Source organism: Fundulus heteroclitus, chromosome 7 (assembly GCF_011125445.2).
Source record: "Fundulus heteroclitus isolate FHET01 chromosome 7, MU-UCD_Fhet_4.1, whole genome shotgun sequence".
Taxonomy (NCBI): Eukaryota; Metazoa; Chordata; class Actinopteri; order Cyprinodontiformes; family Fundulidae; genus Fundulus; species Fundulus heteroclitus.
Window position 1 is genome coordinate 33,580,165 of NC_046367.1, and position 13,135 is coordinate 33,593,299.

A 13,135-nucleotide genomic window follows, 5' to 3' on the forward strand; every position below is an offset into this window, starting at 1 on the left:
TAATTTATGATAATACAGTGAGAGAAAATAATTAGTTAATTTTCATGTTTCAGCTATATATAAACAGTGGGATTTTGTTTATTAATATAGCAAGTAGCATACATCAAAATTAGATAATGCTTCTTGGCAGCCTTTGTGTGCGTTAAGATTTATTATTGCTTTTATTGGGGGGCCTAAACATGGGTTAGCCAGGGTGTTAATAATTTATTTAAGTCTTTATCTGGTCTATGTGTAAATGGGATTGAAACTTTTTTGATGATGTCAGATTCAGCCTTAGTCCATATATCAACACGTGTGAACACTCCTTGTACTTATACAAGCAAAATAAATATAAATCAGTTTAATCGATTCTTTTGAATTTACAATTTATTAAGATTTAATTTTTGGAACATCAGGATTTTATTTTGTAAATGCACTTATTGGGCTTCCATGAAAATAATAGCATGCAATGCTGAATATATGTTTAGGAAGATAAGATCCAAATATTGGAAAGAGAAAAATCTTTTTTTTTAACCACAAAATGAGACACTTTAATTTATTCATCTACTTTTATAGTTTGAACTTACACAACTGAAGTGAAGCTTGTTCTTAGCTCATTCTGTAATACAGCTAGCAGCAAACATTAACAAAAATGTTTCACAGCTTGTATTTAGTTGCACTTTCAATTCAGGTCAACTCCCAGACGAAATGCTTGACAAAAAAAAGCAATGGAATTATAATTTTCTTATTTCTTTTGGTGAAATGAAAAGGAGGGGAAACTGATTAATCGGATTTGGTATTAAAAAAATAGAAATAGTGTTTTTAAGTCATGTAGTCCAGCCCTACTGTCCGTCTATCTTTATCTAGATTCGCTGTTGCGTGTTTGGATTTTTCGAGGGAACGTCGGCTTCATTCGGCTCTTTCCGTGATCTCTCGTGACACTGGGTCGATCTTTCGAGCTCGGAGTTTTCCGTCTGATCTCGTTCCTTTCCGTTGGTCTCCACACATCGAGAGCTCGGCCCTCTCCGCCATCTTTCGCACCATTCGGCTTTGCGTTAAGGTTTTGAGCTCGGCTCTTTCCGTCACCCCTCGTCGGTGTTGATATTGAGCTCGGCGCCTCACCCAGACTGCTTTATGTCTGGCAGCAGGGACCATGCGCGGTCGCCATATTACGGAGCACCCCTCCTCTCCAGTCCCGTCACAGCAGCCAAGCAGGAGACGCTTACCGCTGGGGGGAGAGGACCGGTGATACAGCAAAACTAAACCGAGGATTCGCCTAGCATGGATGTAACCCTTGCACTCTGCTGTTGAGTGATCCTGTCGCCTTTCACGCCATTGGACTCTGGTCGAAAAAAAAAGAAAAAAAAAGAAAAAGGTTGCTTGTTCTTTTCCTTATTCGGATCCCCTCCCGAGTTGATTCAGCAGTTAAGACTAGCTCACCGGTGATGGAGACTGGGCAGCTAGCTCCGGCTAGTAGTTAACGTAACAACAAACTCACGCGGCGGCTGCTTCGATTCGAGTGCTCGCGTTCGCCGCGAGACGCCAACGTCGTTACCGAACACCGGGGGAGGAACGTTGGGCGTTTAACGACGACGCAGTCTGACAGTCAACCGGCGAAGTACGACTGGCGTCAGCTGACGTTAGCCCGCTAGCTGCTGCCGCTAGCATCGGTTGGCTCTCGCTAACTTGACTCGGCGTGGTGGTTAAAAGTCGCCACCCGACCACATTTCCCCCCCGTGCTTTCTTCGCCTGGTTCTGTTTTTTTTAATTTATTTTGGGTGTTTTTTTTTTTATTTATTTTTTCAACCGGCTTGTCTGTTAACCGTAGTCTCGGCAAGACGGCGCCGTTAACGAGCCTTATCGCCCACTGTCAGAGACCAACTACCGCCCGGACTCAGTCGGAATGCATCATCCGGACCCCGCAGGAGACTCTGGCAGCGTCAGGAAGATGCAGCACCAGGCCGTCTTCCACAGGAGGGGCAGCGGCGGCGGCGGCTCCACGCTGCCGGCTGTGGCCAACAACAGCAGCCACGTTGCCGCCGACGACTACCAGCCCCCGGCTTCTACTGCGTCCTCCACCTCCTCCTCCTCCTCCTCGGGGCCCCATCACCCTCCTCCTCCCCCGCACAGCCTGAACCTCCAGCCCGCGCAGCCCACCGGGGCCAAGAAGAAGAGCGGCTTCCAGATCACCAGCGTGACCCTGGCGACGGTCACGGTGAGCACCAACAACAGCATCGCCGAGGACACGGAGAGCTACATGGAGAGCGACATGGACGAGTCGCACACGGAGGACCTGTCCTCCTCGGAGATCCTGGACGTGTCCCTCTCGCGGGCCAACGACGCGGTGGGAGCGGAGAGGAGCTCCTCGGAGGAGACCCTGAATAACTTCCACGAGGCGGAGACCCCCGGGGCCGTGTCCCCCAACCAGCCTTCTCACCCGCACGCCTTGGCCCAGGCTCAGCAGCGCGGCGGCGGCGGCGGCGGGGGCGGCGCCATGGTGAACGGGACTATGCACCACCAACACCCTAACCATGCCCAGAGCTACCCTCTGACCGGATCTCTCGCCCAGAAAATGCCTTCAAACGTGGGTGGCCCTCAAGAGAATGTCTCCCATGCTGCCCCTCCGAGTGTAGTCCCCCAGCCTGCGGGGGTCGTGACCCCGGGGTCCCTCCCTGGAATGCACAGCTCCGCAGCAGGCTCCACAGTTAGTGTTGCTAATCCCCAGACCAGCAGTGTTAGTAATGTGAATATGTTGAGCTCTGCCAATGTGCCTGTCAGAGGGGGGGTCAGCGCGGGTGCGAGCGGCGGCGGCGGCGGCGGCGCTGGTGGTGTTGCTGTTCCTACTGGAGGTAGCCATATGTCTGCTGCTAACGTCAACATGATCCAGCAGCAAAACATCAACTCTGTGGCCACAGCTGCTGCTGTCAGTGCCTCCGGAGGCGCCGGAGTCCCCAGCGGGACCCAGGGACGAGTTGGATCAGCTGCGAGCGCTCCCGCGGCGGCGGGGCAGACGCCAGTGGCTGCCCCCGCTCCGGCCCCCGCGGTCACTGCCACCACCTCTCGCTTCAGGGTGGTGAAGCTGGACTCCAGCTCCGAGCCTTTCAAGAAGGGCAGGTGGATGTGCACCGAGTTCTACGACAAGGACGCGCCCTCCGCCCCCGCGGCGTCCGAGGCGGCCGCGTCTCTCAGCTCGCGTCAGTTCGTGACGGAGAGCTTCGCCGGCGCCGCCGCCGGGGCCTCTGAGAGGGAGAGGGAGAGGGAGAGCACGAGCGGCAGCTCTGTGAGCAGCACCGTCAGCACGCTGAGCCATTACGTGGAGAACGTGGGCAGCGGAGAGGCCGGCGGCTCCCCCGTGCCCCAGCACGCCCAGGATTACGCCTCCCCTCCTCAGGGCTATCAAGGAATCATCCCCAGTGGCCTAAGCATGGGGGTACCTCACTCCCAAGCACACATGCACACCCAGGATCTCAACCATTCTCATCTGAAAACGACCGCCGCCCCCTCGGCCCCCGCCAGCGTCCACCAGCCTGCCGCCATGCCGGGTCAACAGACTGTCCCACCGCAGCAGCTCACCTACGCCCAGGCCGTCATCGCTAATCAGACCCCGGGCTCCTCGCAGGGCCTCCAGCAGCAAAAGATGGGCTACGCCCCCCTCCCTCAGCAGTCGGCCGCGTCCCAGCCCGCGGCCCCTGGATCGGTCAGAGCGCCCGAGTACAACCCGGCGCAGCAGGGTGCGCCTCAAGCCGCCGCCGCCGCCTCTCAGCCTCTGTCCGGCCAGACGGGCTCGGTGCCGACCGGCCCAGCTAACGGAGCCACACAGATGATGGGGGGCCCTCAGCAACCCCAGGGGCTCCTCCACACACCGGCCCCCGCCTCCAGCGTGCCGCTGGGACAGCCGCCCCAGGGCCACGTCGACGCTCAGCAGAAGCCGCAGTCGCTTGCGACTCCGGTCCAGAACGCGGGCCCGAGCGCCCAGCTTCCCGAGCCGCAGGCCCACGGCGCCGCCAACGTGGGCCGGATGGCCCCCCAGCCGTCTTCCATGGGCCTGATGCAGGACCACAGCAGCGTCCAGGCCCTGGTCCACGCCGCCCAGGCCAGCGCGCTGTACGCCAGTCTGCCCAGCTTCACCACCACGCAGCTGCAGGACGCCCAGCGGCTGCTCCTCCAGCACCAGTCCCTGCTGAAGCTGTCCGGCTCCAACGCCGGCCTGGGTCAGGAGACGGAGGGCAACAGCAACGCCGCCAGTGCCTTAACCGCACCAGCCGGGCTCAAGACCGTAGACGGGGAGGATGATGGGTAAGAGACGTTTTCTTACTATCTCTGTATCGATATGTATGTGCAGGTTTGCAGGCCTCTGCAGCCGCCCGGCTGTTTGGGTTACCGCGGGGAAAGATAATCAGCTGATAGCGGCCGAGCTGCTGCTCTCTTCCTGTCCGATGAGACGCGTTTTGTTGTTATCAAGTGGCCGCAGTGATTCAACATTTTTTATTTATTTTTTCTCCCCTTGCTTGCAGCATTTGAATCTGTCTTGCAGGACGCAGTTTGTGCTGGGGTGGGCCGTTCGTCTCGCTCTCTTCCGGCTCGTATTTAAAAAGTCGGAAGCGAGGGAGCAGTGGTGTGACGACAGATTATGGGCCAGACGTTTATTTTTTACTTCTGGAAACGTTTTCCCGCATCAAGTAAAGTAGAAAAGCGGTGCTCTGCTTTTTAAATAAACTCATATTTAGTTGGATGAGAAAAAGGAAATGAGTAGCCATTTTAAGAAATGTTTTTAAGAAAAGTTTTATGAAGTCCGTTCTCTTTCCTGTTACCAAAAAAAAGAGAGGGGGGGAGAAAAAAGGCAAAGTTGCTTTGGAAAGGACCACCGTCGGGTCTTAAAAAGTAATTTCTGAGGTTAAGCAGGAATTTTAATCACCCTGCAGGATGTGGAAATTGCTCAAAACGTGCCATGCTCTCACAATGAACGCTAACCTCCTTTCTCCTGTAAACCGCAGTCCTACATCAGCTGTTTTATTGGTCAGGACGGCTGGATTAAACCCAAGCAGCTGAAAGGAGGAAGTAAACAGCGTTGATTACGGCTGATCAGTTTTCTCTTTATGAATGAGTTTAGTTGAGAGCGATGTGTTTTTTTTTTTTTTTCGCTCTCTCGTTATCACATGATGTTTAAATCTGGGGATTGTGGATTATTTCCTTTGAGGAGTTTTTGCCAGACCAAAGATCTTGTTACCAATAGCAGCATTGTCTTTGGTGCACTGTGCTCACGGTGCTACCCAGAATGCCTCCTGTCCCTGCAGGGATGGTAACACGGCACGCTGATGGCTTACTGATTTTTATTTATTTACATTTTATAAAAAGCAAAAATTTAGTTTTTAAGCGTATTATGCAGAATATTATACCTTTTTTTTCCTGTCTTTTTCTTTTAAGAGTAACACAGTGGCTATGAAATGCTGTTATTATTGGTTGGCTTGGTAATTGACGTGACGCCAACTGCAAGATCGCTCCGCCCACGCGGAGGTGCGCCCCGGGCCGAGCTAACCTCCGACAAACCGGCTAGGGCTGTACGATTTTTGCCAAAAATCTAAATTGCGACGTGTTTCAACCATAATTGTGATTTAATTTAGACTTTTCTCTGCATTAACCACAAGCAACAAACATGGCCTGTAGATAAAGTTGTTTGTAAACAAGGACTATTTAAATGAAAAATTTTAACTTTTTATTAATCAGAATATAATTAATCAAGAGAGTAGATTGTTCAGTTGGACATAAAGTGCAATCAACAATGTATTAAACGGTTTGACCGGTACTTAATGCTATGGAGAGATTATTGCAAGTTTCTGGCAAAGTAATTATATAGAATCTAAAACAAATAATAAAATTAGATTATCTCTCTTCTAAAAGACGTGTCTCCATTTATTTTTACATAGCAATTGCATACTTTTTAAAATGTGATTATATTGCAAATGCGATTAATTGTGCATCCTAATGACGTCCACAGTGAAACTCTCAGCGTTACCACATGTGTTTTTGCTTTATGTACCAACATAACTGCGGGTGCACAAGACCGTCTCACCTGCTCTTCTGCTGCTCGGGGTGGTCGCGTGGAAAAAAATAATCTCCCAATCCACTCCGGTCTTATTTCTTTCTAATGAGGCCTTCCTCTTCTCCTCGTAAACTTGCATGCGGTTCGCGTCATGTGACTCTCAACCATGTTCAAAGTATACGGTCAAAGCAGCGGAGCTACAATGAACGGCTAACACCGATGCTAACTGCTAAGCTAACCGGCTACATAAACACTAGAAGTGTGCATGCACAGCCAGCAAGTGGAAAATTATTTTTACCTGCTTTTTCTGAATACATAATGTATTAACTACTTTCATTATGGAAGGACCGTGTTACCCAGTTTAACAAAAAGTGTTTCTGAACAGGATTACAAACTATACATTTAAGGCCTAAATTTAAACCTCCTACCTGAATCCTATATTGGTAATTTACAATAGTTACTGCAGTACATGTTTTCATTCTGCCCTCAATCAAACCGTGGCAAGAACTGCCTGTAAAATTCTGTATCAGGAGTGTAAATTTTACTTAATACTACCTTTTTTTTAAACGCAAAGATAACTTCTGCAACCAGAAGTTCCAACATGCATATATGCAAATTGCATAAAAGACAGCAGGACTAGCGTCAAGCATTAGCCTTTAATTCAACCACCAAGCATACAAAGTAATAATGAACAAAACTTTAACATTTCGTCACAGTAACCATCGTATTTAATCATTTTAATATATTATAGGTATTATTTTACTTGTAGTTTTATCCTCCGAAGAAGTTACTTTTTTTTTTTTTTCTTCCAAGTGCATCCAGTATTTGTAGCCGGATGACTACTTGAGTTGCGTTTTTTTTACTGATTAGAGATCAGTGAGATAATTTCAGTTTACCAGCTGGATCAGAGTTTATCAGAGATTAATACTTAATTACCAGAACTGTTCGTGAATCTTGCTGTTTTAAGTACTAGTAAGTCTATTTATTACACAGCCTTGTTTATTAGTTGCACTTTATGTTGAACACGGCTTGATGTTCAACTCGACAAGCTATTCTCTTGAATAAAAATATTCAGCTCAATAAAAAAGTTTAATTTCTGATTTTTAAAACAGACCTTGTCTGCAAATGTATATATCTATAGGGTATATTTATCCCTTGTAAGTAATTCACGTGAAAATTGATATGGAAAATTCACTGTTTAAATTTTTTTGCTTAATCGCACAGCTCTACTTAGACAGGGGCAAAGGTTGCTCAGTCAAAGCAGCGTTAAAGCAATTTTCTATAACAGTCACTAGTGTTGGTTTGAATCTAAACACCAACTTGTGGGCGGAGCTTCAGGAAAAAAAAAGTATGAACAGTGGAGGCGTCTTTTGAACTGGGAGGTTTTCTTGTTTTGTTTTTGTTATTTTTTTTTTCTCAATGGCAGCAGAGTTGCTGTCGTTTCACTTTCACTTCTGCTGCACTTTCCCTGTTTACGGTGCAACATGTTGTGGCAGTCGCTCCGGCTCTGTCATAACTCAGAACAACGCGTTTTAGAAACACGTTTACCTCATTTGTTTTCTGGTTAGTGTTAAGAAAAAAAAAAAAAAAAAGAGAGCTGTGGTGGGATTCGTTTCTGTTGAAAGTGATGGTCTTCTTGCAAAGCGTCAATATGACGCTGTTGAGTGAGAGTCATGAAAACGTCCTAACATCCGGGAACTTTTGTTTTTTTTTCTCTCCTTGAGTATTGCAGAGAAACCTGCTTCTTTCATCCTTGCCCTCTGTCTAATAAATCTCCAAGCATGTTCTGGACGTTTGCCACATCAGCAGTCGGTCGGGTCCCGTGGTCTTCTGTTCTGTGGGGCTCCTGTCAACATATTTTCTGGCTTTCATGTGTGGGATGTCTGCCCTCATTAACACCCCCCCCCCCTTCCCCTCCCAAAAGGCACAGCTATAAAACGACGGGGGCCTTTTAGAGAGTAATTTCATGTTTGTCTCTGCCTTTCAGCCGTTGTCTGTATGGAGGAAGGTGTCAGTGGTGCAAGTGCTGACAAGACATTAATGGGAGGAGTTCAGATTGGCTGCTAGTCTGTGAATGTCTGTGCTGGTCGGCCACAGCTGATTGGCTTCTGGGGTTTATTAGCTTTCCACGGGGATTCAGCATGAAGGATTCATGCTTAATAGCTCAGGTGTTGCATAATACAAATATTTATTTATTTATATGAGCTAGTTTATTTGGTCATATTGATTCTCACTTTATGGGTTCATGTTTTGTGCTGTTTTCCATCATTCTGGTCTATTCATCAACATCAACAACAAAAAAAGTAGCTGTAGAGGTGTACCAGTACTGGTGTGACAGCAGTACAAGCAGCTAGCTTTTCCTTATAACCTGCTGTTGGGCCATTTAGATATGTAAATATTGTAGTTTCATATTTGGTGTGAAGAGCAGGAGCATTTTTTTAATGCCTGCTAATAATCAATAGAAATATTAGTCAGGAGTATGGGGTCCTACTCAGTGGTTCAGCAACTAAAGTGATGAGAAACGCCACAAAAATGAAGCAAGACCAGGAAGCATCTCTGGTTATTGGTTTGACGTGCCTGAGCTGTGGTACTTCAGGGTTTCGAACAGCTGACTGCATTGGTTGGTTGGTCACTGCGTGTTGGCGGAGGAAGTGGTACTTCTGACTAGAAACAAAACTTTTAGGAGGAAAACAAAGGAAGTACATCGGAGCCTGTGGATATAAGGGATTTAATGCTTGACTTGAAAGAAATGTAACAGCATGGCAGTATTTGCACAAACATTTCAAGCAAATATATTTGAAATTATGTCATTGCCTTTTATTAAATGCTGAAATATTTTGCTTACTGCTGATAAAATATTTGGTTGTAACTGTCATTTTGATGCTACTGATAAAATTACGGTTATAATTTTAAAATGTTAAAGGGAAAACATAGAAATTGACCTAGATGTTGCCGTAATTTCTAGTGCTTATTACCCAGCATTTTACACCATCTGGCACTTAGCTTGTGATACGGGGTACTCTAACGTTAGCATGCTAATTAGCTGAGCCGTTGGCTTTAAGTGAAGGATGACTTTTTTTTTTTATTAGTTTCTATTACAAGGTAACGTTAGCATGCTAATTAGCTTAGCCGTTTGCTTTAAGCGAAGGATGACTGTTTTTTATTAGTTTCTATTACAAGCTAACGTTAGCATGCTAATTAGCTTAGCCGTTGGTGGAGAAACTACAAAAAAAAAAGTCATCCTTCGCTTAAAGCCGACTGTCCAAAGTTTTTCCAGTTGAAATATTTTCAAACTGCTAAATCTGCCTTGTAAGAGAAAAGTTTAGGCGTGAAGCCACAGTTAAACCTGGTGCAACTAGTGATGACCTTTTGTTGCCTTCAGCTGTTCTTTTTAGCTATAGGGAGATGAACATGATGATAATGCTATGCATTCTTCTACCAAATATATTAGTAGAGCTTAGGGTTGGCAATATATTAAATTTTCATTAAAGTGCAGTTTGTTTAGTTATTATTTCATTATGAAATCGGCATGTGTAATATCGCACGTGTTGAGTCGTCATGTTGGGGGAAAAAGGAAGAAGGAAGGAAACTTGGCCCACAGAGCTAGGAGCATAAGATTATCCTAGTGCTGGACAATATAGGGGGAAAAAGCATATCGATAAAATATAAATCATATTGATCGATATCAATAATTATCAGAAAAATCCAAAACGTATATTTTAAGTGCAGCCCTGGTCATTTTATGCTGTTGCGTCGTGACTTATTTTTAGATGCAGAACAAACAAACATTGAATTCAAACTCAACCCTTTATTTAACCAACTTTTTACCAAAACTGCAAGTTTTTAAAAAGGAAAAAAAGAGCATGTGCTCTCTGAACTCTTTGAAGGGGGCGGAGCTTGGTGATGGAGCGTTCCTAGGTCTGCGTTCTGATTGGTTGGGAGGATGTAATGACTGTAATATTAACCAACATGATAGACTAATATACAAAAGGAAGAAAAACTTTTTATGCTACTGAACTACTGAACTACAGACTGATTATATACTGTTGGATGAACATGTCGGCTCTGAAATCCTCACCGCGGAGATTTTTGGGCTTGGTGGTAAAGATGAGGGAGCTGGTTCAACATTGCTACCACGTCTCCTGCCGTGTTTTTGCTGCATACAAACATGTCAAGTTCCCTTACTATGACGAACGACCCAACAATAATGTGACATTGTTGTAACGGGAAACGACCCGACCCGTGTAGAGTCCAGTAGGAACGGGTCGAGTAGAAGCCTACGGAAAAGGGCCATGAGGGAACTCCAAAAGCTTGATTGTAAGCAGCATGCTCATCACAATTTCTAGCAATAGCATGCAAATAACATGTTTTTCTGCCATTGTTTCTCCCTGGTGAAGCTTTTCCTTGCAAAATATTCTCTGAAGTAGCAGAGGCTGTTGGACGATACGGAGGGCTTCTCCGGTAACTTTTCTGCAGTTTGTTCAATATTTCCAACTGAGCAGGCAAAAAAATGCAATCATTCAAAACAAACAATCGAACACGGACGTGGAAATGTTATCTTCGTGTCATTTAAAGGGGCTGCAAAGGGACAAAGTAACATCCGGCCACGTTAGTATTACTGAATATAAACTAGGGCTGAACGATTTTGGAAAATAATCTAATTGCGATTTTTTTTAATATCGCGATTTAATGCGATTTTTTTTCCCCAGTTTAATTTATCATGTCTTTTTAAACATATACAAACAACAAATCAATCTGTTTCCTCACTGTGCAGATTAGTTGCTAAAACACCCACAGCATCTAAACTCAGAGCAGAAATGATTGCGTTCTGCCGACGATATATTTCAACTAAAATTGCAATTTTGACTTTTCTCTGCATTAACCACAAGCAACAAAAATGGCCTCTAAATAAAGATGTTTGTAAACAAGGACTATTTTAAACAAGAACTTTTAATGTTTCTATTAATCATAATATTGTTCAAGAGAACAGCTTTTAGTTGATTTGAACATCAATCCTTGTTGAACATAAAGTATAACCGGTCAATGTATTAAACTGATTGACCAGTACTTAATGCTATGTATGATTATATAAACTCTATAACAAGTAATACAATTAGATTATCTCACTGCTGCAACTGTCTTCCCTTCCATGTGGAGGCAAACCCACTTTAAACATTTTACCAACACCTAATGGATGCATCTAATTCCCTGATTGTTACATAGCCAAAAATTGCAGACTCTGCGATTTGGAAATTGCGATTAATTGTTCAGCCCTAATATAAACTGTAAAAATAATCTGTGCTGCTTGAAAATGGTGTAATAAAGGTGTTGGTGTGTGCAAAAAGATGCACCTTTTGGTAACGTTACAGCTGAACACAATGCTCTTTTTTTTTTTTTTCTTATGGAGTGAATGAACAGGCTCCATTGTTGTGATGAGCACCCTGTGCGGATTGGTGGGTGTGTTCAGATGCGCGAAAGCTCAGGGGAATGCGGTCTGGCCGGCAGCGCGATGACTATCTCTCCTGCCGGCCGATCTGAACGTATTCTTCTCCGCCCGGCCCTGCAGGGAGTCGGCGTGACCCGGGCCTGTGGCTCCATTGTGTGGAGATCAGCGAGATCCCCGAAATTCACAACGCGCAGCGGAAGTGACCCAACCTGACCCGACCCAACTTTTAGTCAGGTCTGCCGAGGACACACAGACAGCCAGGGCCAGATGAAACCAGTCTGAACATAGCCAATAAGTATTCCAGATGTAAAAAAACAAACAAACAAACAAACAAAAGATAAAATAAGAACCTCTGGAAGAAAAAAACATGGTCAAAAACGTGATGTATTCACTTCACTACCCTCTTGGTAGTTAACTTTTAATAATGCCTCAAAAATATTTATACCGTGGCGTAATGGTGTCCAGATGTTGCAGCTTGCTTTTCTACTGCAAACCTGGGATAAAGAAAATCCTCAAAAACGTTGGTCTCTTTTGGTTTAGTGTCGTTTTGTGGTGATTGACATGTGTAACAAGCTCATTTGGTCCGTGATGTTCCTAAAACTTCACAATGTTTCCCAACTAGAAGAAGTCTTAGATGTTGGGTACAAGTGGCTTTTAGGGTGACGTTAAGCTGACTTGATTACTATTAAAGAAATCATCTGTGTGGCAGCATTTTGTTTAACAAGTCAGTGGTGATGGAGAAAAATGTTTTGTACTTGGATACTTGACATTTCTCTGTGTTGTCTTTTTGAAGTTTTTGTTGTTTCTTGCCCAGATGTTGTGGACGCTATCCTCCATCTGAAAGCATTACAAATGTAAGAGGATACTTGCAAAGTTAATCAGGATAAAAAAATGATCTAAAAATATAGTTTTTAAGATGATTACATGCGTCTTATTGAATTACAGCTGAAGTTGAAGTTTACCCCTTTTTCCGGTGACATTCAGAGTGAAAAAGAAACTGTATTAGCTGTTGCAGATCCCTGAAACATTGATAAAAGCAATTTTACAATGGTAAAAACAAAACGAATCAAATCTTTTTTTAATCCACAGAAAACATATAATGATGAAAACTAGTGTGTACTGCACTATATTGTCATTTTTTTAACGGTATTTATGTGACGTTGATTTAAATCACATCAGTAACCAAAAATAATGATTGGGACATTATTTTTAAAAGCACAAAATAGGTTTTCTTAACTTAGCTTAAAAAGTTGTTAAAATCTCCCCTTGTCTTGTTCCCATGAGCCCTTTTACTTTGGATTGTGTCATCTTAGTTTTAAACCGTCTTTTGTTCCTGTTAAATACATTAGGAATTATGTATGTTTTTAAAAATATATATAAATACAACTAATATCAGAGACTTAGATCCTAATTTTAGCTAATTTGGCTACCTTACTTGATGAAGTGGATGGATAGTTAAATATTTGCCGATTGTGTTACTTAGCTAAACCTCGACGCCTCCTCAGCAGTGCCTCTTCAGGCCTCACAACATGTGTTTCACAGACCCCCAACCCGTGATTCGTGGACCCCCCCGAGGGGACCCCAGCTTGAGGGCCGGTATCCTGACGCAGCAAGTGATTCGTCATCGGGTCATAATTTCAATTCAGTTTTATTTATATAGCGCCAATTCA

At 44.7% G+C, this 13,135-nt stretch overlaps 1 protein-coding gene across 1 annotated transcript in view; it reads left to right on the forward strand.

Annotated features, from left to right (window-relative positions):
- The first annotated feature begins 1,001 nt into the window (after positions 1–1,001).
- LOC105936141 (TSC22 domain family protein 1) overlaps positions 1,002–13,135 on the forward strand; it is a 39,216-nt gene continuing 27,082 nt past the window's right edge. Inside the window, exon 1 of the mRNA XM_036139528.1 lies at positions 1,002–4,275. Coding sequence (XP_035995421.1) covers positions 1,883–4,275 — 2,393 coding nt within the window. The 5' untranslated portion in view covers positions 1,002–1,882. The remainder of the gene's footprint in view (positions 4,276–13,135) is intronic.